Raw genomic sequence first — 18,317 nt, forward strand, 5'->3', positions numbered from 1 at the left:
CGGAGCCGCAGCAGAGCCTGTCCTGGCAGTTCCTGAGTTCTCAGTGGCAGGAATAAGAACTTGTACATATGGGGGTGGGCAGCGGAGGTGGGGGGGAAGCACCCAAGCCTAATAAACTAATCTCAGCTAATGTAATGTTTATCAAGTTCCTCGGATAATGATACCATGCATGTGATTATCATCATCAAAACCCAATCTATGTTTTAAAAAGTTGCAGATGATTAACACAACATCAAGTTGTTGCGAACAATGACTTAAAACCCACACACAGACACAGACGCGCGCATCCACACGCACATGGAACCAGGAGGTCCCCATATTCTCTAGAATGAGGGAGGCTGCAGCTGTAGGCCGACAGCTTTCATATCCTCATTTGAATAATGTGTCCTGAATCTGTCACTTTATTCATTCTCCTTATGCTCAGTGTACTCTACATCAACAACAAATTAAGTTGTAAATAAGAGACAATCATCACTTTTGTTTTTAAGCAGCTACTGCATAGAGAATTTCAATGTACGCTCCTTTCGACAGGGGGAAAAAGAGGTGCTAGAGTTTGCTTTCATAAGCACAAATATGGGGAAACCAACAGAAACAAAAACAGAAACAGTTTACTGTTGCTGCGGGGAGGGAAAAAAAAAAAAAGCATTCTCTAAAAGCACACCCATCGAGGACCGGCTGAAATTTCTTCCAAGAAGTTACTAAGACATATAAAGACAGAGGCTAAGTTTCTCGGATCACACCGGAAACCCATGTGACTTCGGATACCAGCCTCCTGGTCTTAAGGGGCATGTTTGCCTGGCACGGCTTTCAACAGGACAAGTGCATTGCATCAATTATAACACAGGGGTATTCATGGATTGACCTCACGCTCATCTCCACTAACTTCCAAGAGTTCAAATCACGACCGCATGCACAGAAACTGAAAAACGACTGATGAAAAATGTCCTTACCTTCACATCGGAGAAGTAGGTCTTCAGCATATTTGAGCTGGGATAACGGGTATAAAAGAACATGAGCTTCGCTTTTTTCAAGTGATTGGGTGACAATCCTTCCTGCATGTAGGAGGCATTTGGTTAAGGAAAAAAACGTTAAACACAAGCACCAACCACCCACTCCCCAAAGAACCTGGAGGCCCATCAAGCAGCCGGGGGAATTCTGGAAGGTAAATGGCACGGGCCACGGAATCCATTACTACGTTGCTGCCCCTTGCTCAAAATGACCATCGCCTGTCAGAAACTGCCAAGCGTTGTGGTGAGGGTGCGCAAGGAGGTTGCGGAATCTTGGCAGCTCCATGGCGAGGACGGCAAAATGTTCCCCCTGTTTGAGGTCCTTATGTTACCTATACGTTCACTTGTTGCTAAGGAGACAAATGCACCCGACGTGTACTGTACAACTCTCATCGTGAGTTTTTTTCTTCTTTGCAATTACAGGTGTTTGTTCTTCTCTCCACACTCTGCAGTTTACATCAAATTATTATCCTAATGTGCGTGAAAATATAAAATGCATTATTTTGAACACTGTCAGGCAAGCTTCATGCTTTACCTTTTAGTGCTAATCTAATGGAGCATCTTGACTCACTTTCTTCCTCTCTTATTATTATATCCTTTTAATTGTTTCCTTTTAAATAATAGCTAAAACTTGGGAGGGGTAGTTTTGGCACAGAGAGCGCAGGGAGGGGGGTGTCGCTTTTGTTAAAGCACCGATCCAAAGCCGAATACAATTTGCCTCTCCTGGATTTATAGTTAACTCCTTTGAGAGTGGCACGGTGGTTGGGGCTAACAAATCAATAAATGTGGGTTAGCAGATCAATAAACGGCCACTTACCCAAAATAAGAAGGCCTATTTATCTGGAAACATCATTACCTTTTAGATCTGTAAACAGCAACAACTAAAACAGTTCCCAAGAGAATGTGAGGCTAACCATAACAATCCAGGCTTCCTGATTCTCCCCCGGATTCTTGGCACTCCTGGGCAGGCTCAGAGCTGGGATGGCTCTGGTCACATCTGTGCCGCAGCCTGGCCCTGCCATTTCCTCAGCAAATTAATGGCTTTATAATTTATCAGAAATGAAGATGCACGTGGAGAAAATCAATGTGGTCCCCCACAAGGTCAATTAAGGGTCCTTCCTAGAAGCTTCTCTAAGGATTTTCTCTTAAAAGAGAGTATGGGAAAAATAAGGAAGAAAAGAAAAGAAAATCTGCACTTGTGCACGCGCGTGCCTGCACGCACACACGCTCGCGCACACCCGTTTTACTAAGCAACAAAAAATGCCACACCTGGTGAAAAAAGGTAAAAAAAAAAAATACACGTATTTAGGAAAAGTCAAGGTTTCTAAATGACCTCCGTCAAGAACAGCGTGACCAGTCTTAGGAAGAGAGAGAGCAGGAAGTTAGTAGAGAAGCATAATCATATTCAGACTGATAAGCTCTTGACTACTTATAGCAGGGTGTTTAACCAAATATTCTGCGGAGGATTGGCTCAATTAGCATTCCCTTTAACATCATGGGATGTTTAAAAGATCACCTTGGTTTGTAAATAGAAGTTCAATCTTGTGCGTCCCCCGCCACAGACAATACAGACTGAAGAAAGAAATTTCGATTTTCTGTCTGTAAGCCAAAGCAGCTTAACTGAACTTGTGTTTTTGTTTCAGATCCTTAATGATCACAAAGACGATAATTTATGACTGACATACTTCTTGTGCCAAGGAAAGAGCTGAAAGGCCCTCCAGTAACCTCCATTAGACCGGTAGAGAAGACTAAAGGAGCCCAGCACACTTCAGGACCATCTGTCCAAACGGGTAAGTGACATAATAGTGGCAAGCTGTCTCGTCTTGCCTTGTGATAAGAGTTTTTAGGCAAGTCCAAACTTGAGCAGACATTCTCAGATCTGGGTTCTAGTCTTTTCTTCAGATGGCCAGATGAAGAAACAACCTTGCACATTGAATTACTAGCAGGGGAAAAGTCCCGAATGGTTAAAAATGTGGTCTCCTACAAAACACCCTGTTTTGCTGTGGTTCTCCGTGATAGAGCTACCAAAACTTCCTGACATTTTCCATACGCTTAAATTATGCTTCGATGTTTTTAGCTCTTTTTATTTAAAAAAAAAAACAAACTATCCGTCTTATTTTGATCAGGATTTAGAAGCGTTTTATTTCATGAAAAAAAAAATTCTGATTCGAGTGTCTCAAGTCCGTTTTGCTTTAAAATGTTTCCTGTTGGTAATACTTAGAATTGATCAGTTGAAATGGAACAGAGAATAAATCTTTATCTCGTGCTCATCGTGTAATTAAGATAAAATTCCCATAAAATATATGTTTCTAATAAACTATTAAAAATAGCTAATGAAACATTTAAAAGCCAACAGTTAGATAATCCTTTTTTTTCCTCCTCAAAATAAATCTGAACTGACCAATTGGTTAATTTCCCTTTTAAGTGCTTGTGCTGAAAAGCAACTGTTCTTCCAAGAAAGCACTAGCTGTTTCCAGGATACTTACACACGCACAATGACTCATGATGGAATAGATTCAGTAAACATACAGCTGTACTGAACACGAGCTAAGCTCCATTCAAGGCCAGGAAAGAAAATGAGCACAAATAAATATTAAGGAGGTAAGGGGGGGTGGGGTGAGGGGGATGGAACGCAAACAAGATCTGTCCCAGCAGCTCATGTGGCTTTGCCTCAATTCTCTTAGCCATAGCTTTGTGAAGACAGATGACATTCAATTCTATGTGTAATGCAAAATAGACAATAACTACTGAAACTTGAGACAGCTGCCAGGTGTAAAAAAAAAAAAAGAAAAAAGAAAAAAAAGAAAAAGGAAAAGGAAAAAAAAAAGAAAAGATGATAAATCCATAAATTAATGAAAGACATCTGCTCAGGAATAGAAAAGATCAGAGAAGTAGGATACTGCAGCTGAACCTGAAGCCGGGTTCAAACAACCTGAGATTCTGAGTGTTGTCTGTTTACCAAGCACAATATAACCTCACCTACCCAACAGTGGCAGGGGGGGAGCAGGGACGGCAAAAAGGCAAATGCAAGAGCACATTGTGAGGGCTGGAGGAAGCGAATTCTTTTTTTTTTTTTTTTCCAATTGAACTCCGAATTGTGGCTAGAGATTGCACCAGCTGGCACTTCCAACCAAATTGGATTGGGTTTACTTACTTACATTTTCTAAAATGCTCTGAAACCCAAAGAATTTTGAGCTGTCTCCTTATGCTCTGACTTGCTGTTTCCAAGAGGATTTCTCCCTCAAGTGGGGAGAGATCGAGACTGTCTCATGTAATCAAACCAATAGAACAAGTTGTTACTCCATTAAGAAGTTGAATGCATAAGATGTGTCACGTATGGAAATTAAAATAAAGAATTTACTTAATAATTTTTTTGGGGGGGTAGGAACTCAGAGTCTCTCATATAAATGCTTTCCCTATGGCTAATACAGCTAATAGAATTACTGTGGCCCCACAAGACTTATAAAAATGTCTATGGATTATTTCACATATTAGAAATTCATTTTTAATCAATGTTTTCCAATTGGATTTTAGTTTCAATTACCAAACAAATTTCCTTTCCTAAACCTGAAGTGTTTTAAACATTCTCCCCAAAAGCCAAGTCAGGGATGCTGACTGTCACAGGAAACAGGCTCAGTTTCTTCACCTGCACATCTTAACGGCTCATAGACTACTCTCCAGCTTCAACTGGCTGCATGCAAATATCTGAGGCCTAAACAAGGCTATTTTTCTTGAGATGCAAAGAGGATGAATGACAAGGAACATCATGAAGAAAAACAATTGGCTGGCTGTTTCTTTTGGAATTTGAATAAAACTTAATATTTGATTAAATAGATTCATTTGCAAAGATACTGAACACATTTTTTTTTTTTTTTAATATCCAAGACGTGAGCTCCAGGAGCAGATGCACTGACATTGAGTTCAACGCGCACACGTTCACTGCCTCCTTTCGATGAGAAAGGATAACGAGGTAGGGCGTTTATATAGATTACATATGCTTCATGTGCTGAACGTAGAATGGATTTATCTGATAAGCTGGTGTCCTTAATAGTTCTTATCTTGGCTACTTTGTTCAAAGAAGCAGATGATGCCCTTTGAAGTGGGAAAGAATCATTCCTGCAGAATTAAATTATTCATTACTATTTGAAAAGCCATGACTACAAATAAACACATAATAATGACAATCAGAGAGGTATCATTTCATCCCATTTCTACTGGTGTCTATTGAATTTTTTTCTAGGAATAACTGTGCATTCTAAGATGGCCTTCTATACCGAAGTAGACACCACTCCTTAGGATTCCCAGGGAATTCTTTAAACTAAAAGCTTGAGAATTTTGCCTACACGCCATCGGGTAAATCAAGGGAAAAACTCATTGCCATACAAGGATGAAGACAGGAGACAAGGGGACCCAGTCTCCCAACAAACACTCCTATCCTCATTGGCTTCAGAATCGTGTGGATTATAGAAAGGGCTGCTTGCCTATCTTCTTCCTGAGAAAGAATGTATCAGTGGGATAAACCATTAAAAGGACGGCATGATCGAGGGGAAAGAAACAGAGGATAGAAGGCCACAAGGTGGAAAATGTAATCATTAACTGCAACAAGAGGCCAAAATTACTTAGCTCCATGAAAGAAACAGCTCCAGGTGTAAGCAACATTTCGTATGAACACAGGTGTTTCCAAGCCATCCCTGTTGAGCAGACTCTTCTTATATTGGTAGGAGAGGGAAGTTATTCAGCTGAAGAAGCAACTATATTCTCCTTAAAGCCTTTGATATGTATAGAAATAAAAGGAACTTCTTTCAATTCAAATCCTCTAAATTCCTCAGGGGATTTGGAGAGCGTGAGACAATGAATGTAGCCAACACTTAAAGCAATCTAAAAGATTTTTTTCCTAGAAGACCCAACTTACTTAAAAAAAAAAAAAGTCACAGGAATAATGATCTGGTTACAATGAAAAGTCTAATAAAAAAACAAAACAAAAAAACCCATAAACTGGTTAAAGAGTTTAGTGTGCACTTATGGGACTTCAAAACCTGGTTTCAAATATTCCTCAAAATAAGTATGTCCCTTTCCTCTGAGTGTGTGTGTGTGTGTGTATGTGAGGGGGGGTGGAAGGGAGAGAAACAACCCACCATCATGACTACTGCCTTCAAAATGAAGTAAGATAGCGTCTAGCAATAGGGTCTAGTCCTGGACCTCAGCCTTGTGTGAACCTCAGAAGACGCTCTTCCTCCCAAGGATAGAAAACCATTCCAAGCACTGCATTTTCTTGCTTGGCCTTTCTCATCCCCAACACTATTGGCAATCATTTTGACCAATGTTTACTGCCTGTTTATAATGGTGCTTGGCGCAGCTTTGATTCATGGCTGGTAGATTACATCTTAGGTCTTTGAAAAGGTAGAAGTTAAATCAGCAATCAAACCAAGACTCAATTTCTGTTTATATATCTAAGTCCTCAACATCTTTATCTTCCTTCCTCTCATGACATTACTCTTCCTCACTGTGGAAAGAGACTGTGTTTAAGTACCCCAAGTGGGTCTCATACTCGTGGCTCACCTTATCAGAAATCTTCACTACTGTCCTGAGAGCTGGTTAGAAGAACAGCCTTCCCTACATAGAAAAATGCATTTCCACCATAGCTGGGACTTTGCACTTATGTGGCAGCCTCTGGAGTGGGCTTAGATACTAAAATGTCAATCTCTACTCATCAGGACAATTGCTCAAAATCCTCAATTTAGCAACAGCCAACTTAATTGCTAAATTTTATGTCCATCTGGCAATTGATTATAAAAGAAACATGCCTCTACCTGCCCCCAAATGCTACTATTCGACTACCCCAAAACACCAACAACCACAAGATTTTTAAAAATTTACTGAAAGGACCAATTTACAGAGGGAAAAAAAAAAAGTCAGTTAAAAATAGCTGGAGTTCAGGACAGGTCTAATAAAAAATATAACTGGCATCTCTACCTAAAAGTCAGGTTCAAAATATAAAAGGGTCATAAAAAAAAGAGCCATTTTTAAGTCGAATACAGCTGAGTTTTATATTTAATTGTGCTCTCTCGCTTTCCAAAATAATTTGCTTTGTGTATGTTAGGACAAAAGATTTCTGTGTATGGCTGAACAGAGGTTAATCAGGCATAGAGACAGCTGCACCAGACCCAAAGAACAGACCTTGGGTGAACGAGAGAGAGAGAGAGAGAGAGAGAGAGAGAGAGAGAGAGGCCAGTGCCGTCTGAATAAATCAGTACCTGTATATTTCCTTAAAGAAACATCAACAAGGACAAACCACATCTCACTTAAAGATTAGAGTCTGACTCCCCCCCACCCTCCATTTTTCTCCCACTGAAGCCTCCCACCAATGAAGTGTTCTTTGTAAGATTTAATCAGTTCTTCTTTACTCGGCCCAGGAGCCTTGCAGATGGTTTAAAGGGAGAATTCTTCTTATGGAATCTTAGGAACCTCAAAACTGACTTTTCTCTTAACTCCATTATAAAACCTAACACCTTAAAAAAAAACCTGATAGAATTCAATATTACAATGAGATTTTTTTTTTGTCCATCTCTGACTCTACTCCTTAAAAAAAAAAAAAAAGAATACAGGAAGAATAGCAGAAAAAGCACTGCTGGAAAAGCACATATTAAACACCAGCTCTCTGAGGCAATTAACAACTTGTGAAAGTTGCAAAGATGGGGGTTTCCTGTGAAGCTTTTGTGCAATCAGAAGAGTAGCACGTGTGCTGATAAAAGCCTATTACTCTGAATAATAGGAAAGACTGCATTCCTAAGAAGATACTAATCTGCGTTATTTCTATATATTGTGGAAACCTGACCTTGGGGGAAGCCTTTTTTGTTTTGTTTTGTTTTGTTTTCCTCGAAGGGAAAAGAAAAGGATATTGCACTTCCCGAATAAGGTGAGATTTCGGACATGTCTTGAAGATCGCCACACTCGGACTTGATGAGCGACAGGGAGAGCCCTTCTGCGGTGCTGGGTGGGTGTGCTGGTGAACAAGGATGGTGGCTCAGGTGGTGGGATGACATCTTGGTCCTCAGACTCGTGGTCTCCCTAGTTAAGTCTAAGGATTCAGGAGAGGCTCTGTCTTTTCCGGAGAAGGAGCCGGAGGGAGCACCTAATGGACTCTGAAATGGATAGGCCATCAGGGGAAGGGGGAAAGGGTGGCGGAAGGTGGACGTGGTGAAGCCCGCGGTGGCGGAGAGAGGCGACTGGTGCAGGGGCTGGTGGTGGCCGCCGGCGGGGGGGCCGGAGGCAGCCTGGTCGGAGGAGTTTTTGCGGACCACCAGGGGCAGTGCTTCTGTCTGGTCTGTGGAGCTGGGCATCTGCACGTTGCCAAAGGTGTCCAGGGGGTTCGGAATGATGACGTCGCCAAAGCACTGCAGGCGCTGGTTGGCGGTGTGGAAATTGTGGTTCTCCCCGTTGACGGCGAACCTGGCCTGGGGGATCTGGAGCGGCGGGAAGACCTGAGGAACCTGGCGGGAGGGTTTGGCTGAAAAGACTTTGACCACAGTGTCCACAACTTGCGACATGGCCGTGTTCAGTTCCTGCTTCAAGGTCTCAGCCAAGTGTTTGCCTTCTGGTTGTAAGGAGTTTGGCCCGTGATCTCTTTCTTTGTTGTTGCCTTCTCGCTTCGGCTTGTTTTCCGCCAGCTCCTGCTCCCTGATGAGGGCGCGGGCTCGGTCGATGAACTGTCCGGGGTCCAGCTCGCACAGCTCGTTATCTGACCGCCCCACGGAGTCCTGGGCCCTGGCGTCCAGGATCTCGGAGCGCATGCTGTCTTCAGACAGGTTGCCATCTTCGTCATTTTCAGAATCGGTGCTGTCATAGATTTGGTAGAACTTCTCCTGCAGCTGGCGCAGCTGTTTCTGCATGTCCTCCAGCTGCTGCTTCAGCTGTCGGCGCTCCTCTCGCTTCTGTTCTTTTCGGGCTGAAACCAGCTGCTGGAAACTCTGTTGCTGCTGCTGGGGCAGCTTCTGCTTGCGTTTGTTTTCTCTGTAACTTTCTCGGGGACTCACAGACTGCGGGGCCATCTCTCTTTCATTTTCATTGCCCCTTAATGCCACACTGGGGGAATGGCTCATACCCCGAATGATATTCTCCACCCGGGCGCGCTTTGCTCTCAGGTGCTCATCACATAAGCGATCCATATCAAACTGGCTCATAGTAGGCCTGCCAAAAGGGGAAAGACACTCTGGGGGGCTGTCTCTTGAAGAGTTGCTGCATATATCCTCCTGATGTACTTCGGAGCCTGTACTAGAGAGACCGCTGGCTTGGAAACTGGGCTCCGTGCCACCATTTTTGTTCATGTTATTTTTCAACAGCTGGGAAATTATGGTTGCTCCTGGAAAAGGCATCATGGCATCTTCATACGAGTTCGCCCTCTTCAGCAGCTTGCGGAGTACATTTGACTTTTCCCCATCTGCATGCTGCACCACTGAATACTCGACATCCTGCTCAGAACCTTGGGGATTCATGGCACTAAAAAACGTTGCTCTTGCCTTAGCAAAAAATGCAGATGCTGTCCCTACCGTCCTTTTCACTCCAATGTCAACTCTTCTCCTCTTGGTTTGCCGGCTTAAGAGGGCTGTGCTGTCATGGTCAGGCATCACTGGACAGTTATTGTGCCATCTTCAAAAGCTCGTCAGCTGGGCACAGCTCAAGAATCCCGGGACCCTGGCCAACAGAACAAAAGGACTGATGAATCATTTTCTTTAAATTTCTCCAAATTTCCTGACCTCAATCCTGAATCAAATGCAAAATGCATAGGCTCTGGGATTTATGGCACATTACAATTATTGCAATTTATTATGCACTCTGCTTGAAATGAAACATTTTTAAATATTTCTGCTCCACTGGTTTAAGATGGATTAAGATTAAAAAAAAAAAAAAGCAAAAACTGCTTAAGCACCAGTAATATGATTCTCTTTCACAAATGCTTAAAATGATACTGTTTATCTTCAGAAGAAACAGTAGATTATAAGAACACAGCCTCTGACAACCAATTGATTAAATTTTGGGCATTGAGATTCATATTACAAAAGAAGATGAAAGTGGTCTATACTTAAGAAATAAGGTTCAATTTTGAGGCTGTGTGAAATTTGGATGAAAAATTCCATTTCTGAATTAAAATTACTGTGGTTTTAATGCTATTAAAGGAAAAAGAAGTGAAAATAAATACAAATACTTAATACGTCCCCTTTATTAGTGAATTTTAAAATATTTTTGTCATATGGGAAATGGAAAGGACAACACCCCCATCAGCATCTTTCCAATATAAATGGTCAATTTAACATTGAAATAAATGCACAAATACTCATTTTACAAGTCTGCTTATTTAGCATAGATATGCATTTTTATTAGTAAAATCGCATTTGAAAATGGTATCTGTTGCTATATTTTAACACAAGTGTGAGAATATTTATACATTTTCGTGATGTAAATTATTACAAAGTTGGACTCAGTGCAAAAGAAGGAATTGTCACAGTTTGGAAATCAATATGTGGAACGGGAAATTGAGTTAGGCAAGGGTAAATACATCTTCAGTATTGGTTTGCTTCTGTTCCAATCTGCCAAAATAACACTTCAAATGCCTAAGGAAACTTTAACATACACCATTTGTGAATCGTATTTCTTATGGCAAATTAAAGAAAAAAAGACAAATAAAGGAGAAAACAGCATCCATCAAAATATATGAGAACGAGAAATATCTTCTCTGCATATGAACTTCCATTGTTTCTTGAGGACACAATATAAAAAAAGAATATCCTTCCTTGCATTTTATAAAAGGCACTTGACATATTTTGTGACTTATTACCTAGTGAGGCTAACCCCAAATTTTGTGTCAATATAAGATGCTGTATCTTTTTGCTTACGATTAACATTTTATGAAGAAAATGAAAATATTTTTTTCACACAGGGTTTATCTAATATTAAACTTCACGTTTGCTTAACAGAGCACATCTTCACAATAACAGGGTCTATTGCCAAAGGCAGCGTGCAGAGTGTTTGGAACAGCTCCCATCTCTTTCGGTTCACCTGTAAAAACATCTACGTGCTCCCTAGGACTGCATCTGTGGCTAGTTTTAAAGAATGACTATCCATGCAAATAGGCATAATTTCAGCATGAAATAACCTGTAAAAATCAAGAAAATGCTCAATGCTTAGATGACAATGTGTGGGTTTTTAATTTTTTTTTTTTAAGCAACAAAGATTTCATCCTGCATTCCTTGTTCCTGGTTTCTATATGAAGATACAACATTTTTTTTTAAAGCCTGTTTTAGAGTATCATGCAAGCAATATGATGCTTCTTTATATTTTTTGTATGCTTAAACATAAAATACTTTTTGTATGCCCCAGGATAAAATTTCCTGAAGTCGGAATGGAAACAGATCTTAAGAACTTCAATACTGGGTTCCAAATCAGTTTCAGAATGATTTTGAACCCTCACACCTCAACAATAAAACTGCGTTCAGAAATACAAAAATGCAATGACAGATATTTCACTGACACGTTAGATCGGATAAATCCAGTGTAGCCATCAGGTGAGAAAAAGAAAAAGACCAAGACAAACAATAAGAGGGATGAATTATTTCAAAGCCCAGAAAGACTTGTACACTGAGGGTAGGTCTTTGCAAGGAGGACTTTTTTGTGTGTCTATCAGCTTTCCAAAAATAGAGTTCATTGCCATTATTTAAAAATTTTACCTCTTTTCTTTTTATGTGCAAATCCTTTTCTCTTTAATATCACCTGAAAAACACATGAGTCTCCCATCAAAACGTTGAACAAACTTTCTTTTTCTTCCTCTGTTCATCTTAACACTCAGTCTGGATTTTCCTCCTACCCATCCTTGCCAGGGGAAGAGCATCTCTGCAACAGAGGCTCAGAAGTGACAGGCTGGTGTAAGAGATGAGCACAAGGTCATCCCCAGGCATCCTTCCTTTCCCAACTGCCATTTACCTCTGCGTCAACTGCACTTCCTCTCAGCTAGACTAGGTACCAACAGCTGCATCCCTGTCTCATGCCCAAGCCAAGAAGAGGGCTGTGTTCTTCCTAAGGTGGAAAGACATGAACCTGTCATCTTCCGTGGACAGTACGTGTTAATTCAACACGCTTGTTGGGTCTTTCAAGAACAAAACAGCCTGTAACTTCCTTCAAATTCGCCAAACGAAACTGATTTTTGCAACCCTCTTTTAACCAGTGATCATTTTTAGATTAGATAATGATTTGCTTTCTGTTTGGGGCTAAGAGAATTTAAATACTTTCAGGTCTTGTCAAATGTCCAGCTGAGACGTAACAAATAGGACAACACAAATAGGAAAAATTCTATATTCCACTAAGATAAAGCATTATATTAACAGGCACAAATAAATCCATCTCTCCGTATAGCTAAGACCTAAAACTTAGAACTAAAGGTACAGCAGTAGTACACGCTGGGACCATAACCCATGGAGGCAAAAGAGGAGATTAAGTAATTATAACTGGTTGACGTAATACTTCATTAGCATCTTGATTCATAAACAAGATCCATATGTGAACATATTTACCACATAAGAAATGCACGGTTAAAGACTCTAATAGAAATTAAGTCACTTGAAAACACTTTTAAAGGTGCTTCCCTGGATTTCCCAATTCAGAATTTAGAGAATGCTATGCACTGACTTTATGACTGATACCAACCTGTTCATTAAGATTTGTAAAAATTCCTTTATTTCTCAATATCTGTACTAAGCCACAATGTTTCAATAGAATTATTATTGACTTTTATTATATCTTAATCTTAACATTAATTTTGGGTTTAACCAGGCAACAGGAATCCTTTTGCTCAGCACTTGTGAACATTAATATCAGCAAGTACGCAGAAAAAAATACTGATAGAGAATTTGAACCCAAATGGACTATCGTTTGGATACACATTTTCTATTCCTGTAAACTCCTCTTTAATTGGTGTGAAAACCCATATCGAATATTGTTAGGGTTCAATATTTTGTCATACATTTGGTATCTTACTACACAAATGCTTTAATAATTCCTATACGATAAATATCTTGACATACCAGATTCCTCCCAGAAAGAGATAAGAATCCACATCCGGGTATAATCAAGTCAGATTTCAACTACTTCAAAAGATTTATTAAAATCTGAATTATCTGAAGAATGTCAGATAATATAACATGGAGAATCCTAAGGAACCTGGGGGCTTCATGTTAGAAAAGAATGTTCAGTGAAGAATTTCAAAGGAACACTGCAGTGTGTGAAGTAGAAAGTGGTTAAGTGCTCTGCTTTAATAAAGAAGTTATTTGGGGGAGGGGAGCACAACTTTTACCAGATCTATCTGGTGTCCAGATTCTGGACAAAGAAGTGTTCATTATGGTAATGATCCAAATAGTTCAGACAAATCTTTCATGAGACAGGGCAAAGTGTAAGGTTGGCATGGTTTCCTGTTTGGATTACTTAGATTATCTGTCTTTGTGGATAAAATTATTCGAAGAAATTGCTCAAGCCTATACTTTACTTCTTACAGAAAGCTTCTGAATGGGCCTCTAATCTACTTGGTCAACCTGGTTATGAAATTTCAAGTGGACTATCACTAACAAAGAACATTTTAAATCCATCTGAAAATCAGTAATTCAAGGGGGAAAAATGAGATGATTTGATTGAGGTACCCCCCACCAACCCCACCACATCACTAAGCTGCCCTCTTCACTGTGCTCAAGAGTTCATTTCTGCTAATTAGCAACTTTTCCTTCAGACAGGTTTCTGCTTATTGTAAGGTTAAGAAAGCATTTTATGTTTAGTTTGAAGAACCCACTTGACACAAGTTAATACTACAACTAAGATTGTATTGTCAAATCTTATATCAGGCTTCAAAATTTCCTATCATAATAGAATTCTCAAATCACAACCATTTCACTGAAAATTCCTCCATCCTATCAAAAATTCCATACACTTTTCACCTGCAAAACGAGCACAGAATATTTTCTGAGACATGCCGAAAAGATTCATTTGTACTCATTTAAAAAGCAGTAATTCACCAAATTAGTAAATAAAAGAAATGATCTCAAGAAAAAAACACTTACGCTTTTTTCTTTTTGTAAAACACTGAAACACTCTAAATGTCCTTTGAAGCTTTAGAGGACACTAGGCGGTAAGGTTTGAGAAACTCCTTATGTATGTGTCCTTTCCAGTTTATACAGGTGCTTAATTAGAATGCAGTAATAGTAACACATCACGCACAACCCATCTTCATATTATAAAACCAGTAACAGTTTATAATTTCTTTGTTAATCCTAAACCTAAAAATTCCTTATATTACCAGATGAAAATGCAAGACAATCCCTGAAACCATATAAGAAATTCACCAAAAAAAGGCCTATTTGCACTTTGAACAAATGAAGAGCAACCCTGGCAGCTCGCTTACGTTTTAAGATTGCAAGTGGTACTTATAGAGGAACCATGCTAGGAAATGAATAAAGTGAGAACAAAGATGCATGTTATGTATGCATGACTTTTTTTCCCCACAAGGTAGTAATTAAACTAAACAGAATTCTGCATAATGGACACATAAAAATATCAGTAAGTACCAAGCGCACATAACCTCTATTAAAAATAAAGCAAACGGACATATATCCGTAGAGGACATGAAAGAACTTCGAAGGACATATATCCGTAGAGGACATGAAAGAACTTCGAAGGCATCCAAGGAAGGTCCTGGGGGGGGGGGCTTGATCAGTTGAGGCTAAAGAGTAAACACACGCACTGTCTCATTTTCAGGAAACAATGATCATCACCCAAACAGCAAAACCAACCAACGAAACCGTTCGCCATCTAACCTATTTCTATGTAACACAAGAAGTAGCCTGCTTAAAGAAAAACTTAAAAGGTCGAGTTTGCATAATCCAGCTATAGTGCTTATATTGAATTCTCAGCATCTTCCCTCAACATCCAGCCACAGTCCTTCCCTTCCCTTATTTTGCCATTATATAGACAGGTCCATGTCGTAGCATATTCGGTTAACCGGAATGTTCCTCCTTTCCCTCCTCACCACACACAGCCCATTTCATTCTGAAAATACTCAGAAGTTCTTGCAAGAAACTCTTCACAGAGCTGACTGCCTGCATCTTGCATCAAATAAAAAAGCGCAGTTACCTCTCACGTACTTGAGATTTTCCTTCTCCATCAAAGTAATAACTAGGACATCTGGCACATGTCTGGTACAATGACAGGCTCATTCTACTTTATGAGAGTATTTAACATATGACTTGAAAGAGTTTAGGCACATACCTCTTCTTTCTGGGCAGGGAGAAAGCATGCTAAAAAGATAAGCTTTAACAACAGTAACACTTTCAAATGACTTTGGTATTCTTGGCAGTTACACACACCACCCATGGCTGCCCAAAACACACAGGCACACAAAAGACGGCTCTCACCCACCCCCCTTCGGCACCACAGACCTGGGAGATAGGCATAAACTAGAGAGGCAAGCAAAGGGAAAGTCAATCTCCCTCCACCTGCTGCCTGAAGTGGGGGTACTTTCAGCCGCCTGGCAGACAGAAGTCTGGGACACAGCCTCAGCAGCAGCCTGCCAACATCCTTAAGAAAAATAAACAAACACAAACCAACTCGCCCCCCACCCCCCAAGCAAAGAACTCACATGGCAGGGCTCAAACCATAACAACAGCCCAGTTCCCATTAGCCCGGACAATCCTATTAACCAGGGCACCCATAAATTCATAAACCTCGGCAAGCCTGGAGCACGCATTGTGGTCTGGAACCGTACAGACACACACAGACACAGAGGAAATTTGCACCTGTCTTTCTTGACACAACACACCTGTCAGGCCCTGCCCATGCACAGCGTTCTACTAATAGACCTCTGCCTACCTAGTTTAGGAAAGGAAATTATTTTTTTGTAAGGGAGGTTATAGGTGGGAGGGAAGGAGGGTGGAAGGAAGGGGGTGAGGGAAGGGGGGGCAGAGGGAGAAAGAGAAAGGGAGAGAGAACAAGAGAAGACACTTATAGCCTTGACTTTGGGAGAAGGCCACCCTGTGCTTGCACTGTTTTTATAAGCTCAAGGAGACAACACGGACCTTCTTGGAAAAATAAAAGCAAGCAGGTGAGTTCCCAGCCTTCCCCCAGGCGGAGTAGGGTTCTGGATTGCCAAGAACAGCAGTTTCACACTCCAACCTGCCTCCTTGGGCTATTTAAGACTATCGCCCAACCCCTCCTCCTCCTCCTCCTTCTCTGCCAGCCTGGAGGGCTCTCAACTTCCGAAAAAAGCTGAGAAGTGGCGGGAGACGTGTGAGTCTCTCTCGAAAGCGACTCCCCCTTTACCTCCCTCCCGCCATTCCACGCCCCCCCAACTCCAATCCACACTTTCCACCAACGTTCAGTTTTAGCAGGAGTAAGTGGCTGGCCCGCCAGAAGAACCAACAACTTGTTAAACTGGACTTTGGGTGATGTCTCCCCGCCAACGCCCCCCCCCGTACCCCTCCTAATCTGTTCGGCCAAGATAGCAGCTCTTCCCGCCCTCCTCACCATTCTTCCCAGTAACAATTACCCTCACCTCTGTTCTCCTCACTCCCCAGACCTCCGAACTGGGGCAGAACTGCAGGTGCCACCCAGACAAGACCAGATCGGAGCAGCCCCGACAGCACAGACTGCTAGCGAGGTCTGCGAGAGTCTTCGCCTCGCAGATCCGCAGCCCAAGAACATCCCCTACCCCCACCCGCACCGCGATCGCTCGGTCCCCCTGCGGCGCTCGGGCCCCATCCCTCCACCACCCCACCTCCTGAGGCTCTCGCCGCCGCCTTACCCAACTCAACTTGACCTAGCCCTGGCTCCTCCGAGCTCGGGAGAGGGGTGCGGCGCTGGTTTCCCGGGACCATCTCTCCACCGCTCCAACCCTGATTTCAACATTTCGGCTTCGACAGCGTTTTGCGAGGAAAGTAACAGAGCGCCCTCCTCCTCCCTCTCCCCTCCTCCCTACTCCCCAGCCCTCTGCTGGGGTTAAAAAGGAGAAGTGAAAGGTATGCAAATGACAAGCAAATTGGAAGAGCCTGGAAGAAAGGCAGCTATAATAAACAAGACAAAGAGAAAGGACGAGGGGACTAGCCCAGGAGTTTTAACCGGGGGAGACGGGAAGGATGAGGCTTGGCGGAAAGCAGGGATCCAGGCGAACAAAAAGCGACCCGGTCCCCCTCGCGGTCCTCTCTCCCGAGAAGAGAGGGCAGGAGAAAGAAGGAAAGGAAGCAAACGCCTCCTCAGAGCCCAGAAACAGTACACAAAAGGTGACAAGATCAGCGACAAGTCCAGCAGTATCAGCCTCCCCCGCCCCCCCCATCGCCACCACCACCACCCCAGCCACCAGCAGGAAAGAGAAAGAAATAAAAGCCAAGCGGATCACTTACTCTTAGGAACTGGGAGGAGCGGAGCGCTGAGTTCCACGGAGGCTCCTGCTTAGAAACTGTTTAGAGGCTATTTTATTATGATTCATTTAAATAACACCATTTTCTCCTGGAAAAAAAAATGTTTACACGGGTATGAGTAATGGGAGTCTCTTTTCTTTTCTTCTCATTCAAGAACAAGCCAGGACAAGTGATTCTGGAAAAGGGGAGGGGACTGGCGAGGGGGAGACGATACTTACGCGGTGCAGAGGGCAGTGGGACCGAGCGTGGTTTTGCCGGCAGGGAGAGGAGAACACGCGCGCGCACACACGCGGCGGTGTCTTGCGGGTGATGAATGTGATAATTGGACCGGGGCCGGTGAGTGTGCGCAAGCGAGCGAGCGGGGCGAGCGGGCGAGGGAGAGGGGACGGAGGGAAGGGTGGGAGGGGAGGAGAGGAGAGGAGAGGAGAGGAGAGGAGAGGAGAGAAGAGAAGGAAGAAGAGGAGGCAGAGGAGAGCAGGGAGGAGCGGAGAGAAGAGAGGAGAGAAAGGGGCGAAGAAGAGAGGAGCGGCGGAGAGGAGCCGAGCGGAGAGGGAGCGGGCGGCCCGGCGAGAGCTCTTTTGCGCCGCTGCGCTTCCCCGGCTGCAATGGTGTATTATTTCAGAGCGCTCCCTCAGCTGAGGGCTCCGCTCCACAACAAGATTTACTTTAAGACACAGCTGAAGGAAACAGGAAGACTGCACGTCACAGTCTGACTGACGTACCCGGCCCCAGCACCCAATCGCGAGGCGCCTTCGGATTCAAGGGGGGATAGCGAGGCAAGAGAACTTGGGAGGAAAAAAAAAATATAAAAGGGGTGGGGGGTGAGGGGCTGGGAGGAGAGGAGGGGAGAGGGGCCCCGCGCTCCCCC

At 42.6% G+C, this 18,317-nt stretch overlaps 1 protein-coding gene across 2 annotated transcripts in view; it reads right to left on the bottom strand.

Moving 5' to 3' along the window:
* Positions 1-18,111, bottom strand: part of PROX1 (prospero homeobox 1) — a 52,208-nt gene extending 34,097 nt beyond the window's left edge. The window contains exons 1-4 of one of the 2 annotated variants that reach the window (XM_008701153.2): positions 17,668-18,111; positions 17,432-17,537; positions 7,907-9,698; positions 951-1,058 (exon numbers count right to left, since the gene is read on the bottom strand). In XM_008701153.2, the coding sequence (XP_008699375.1) occupies positions 951-1,058; positions 7,907-9,631 (1,833 nt within the window). In that variant the 5' untranslated portion in view covers positions 9,632-9,698; positions 17,432-17,537; positions 17,668-18,111. Of the gene's footprint in view, positions 1-950; positions 1,059-7,906; positions 9,898-17,431; positions 17,538-17,667 lie in introns of those variants that run through there. The other variant, XM_008701152.2, reaches the window with a different exon arrangement.
* Positions 18,112-18,317: the final 206 nt, after the last annotated feature.

Source organism: Ursus maritimus, unplaced genomic scaffold (genome assembly GCF_017311325.1).
Source record: "Ursus maritimus isolate PB19 unplaced genomic scaffold, ASM1731132v1 scaffold_2, whole genome shotgun sequence".
NCBI classification, from domain to species: domain Eukaryota; kingdom Metazoa; phylum Chordata; class Mammalia; order Carnivora; family Ursidae; genus Ursus; species Ursus maritimus.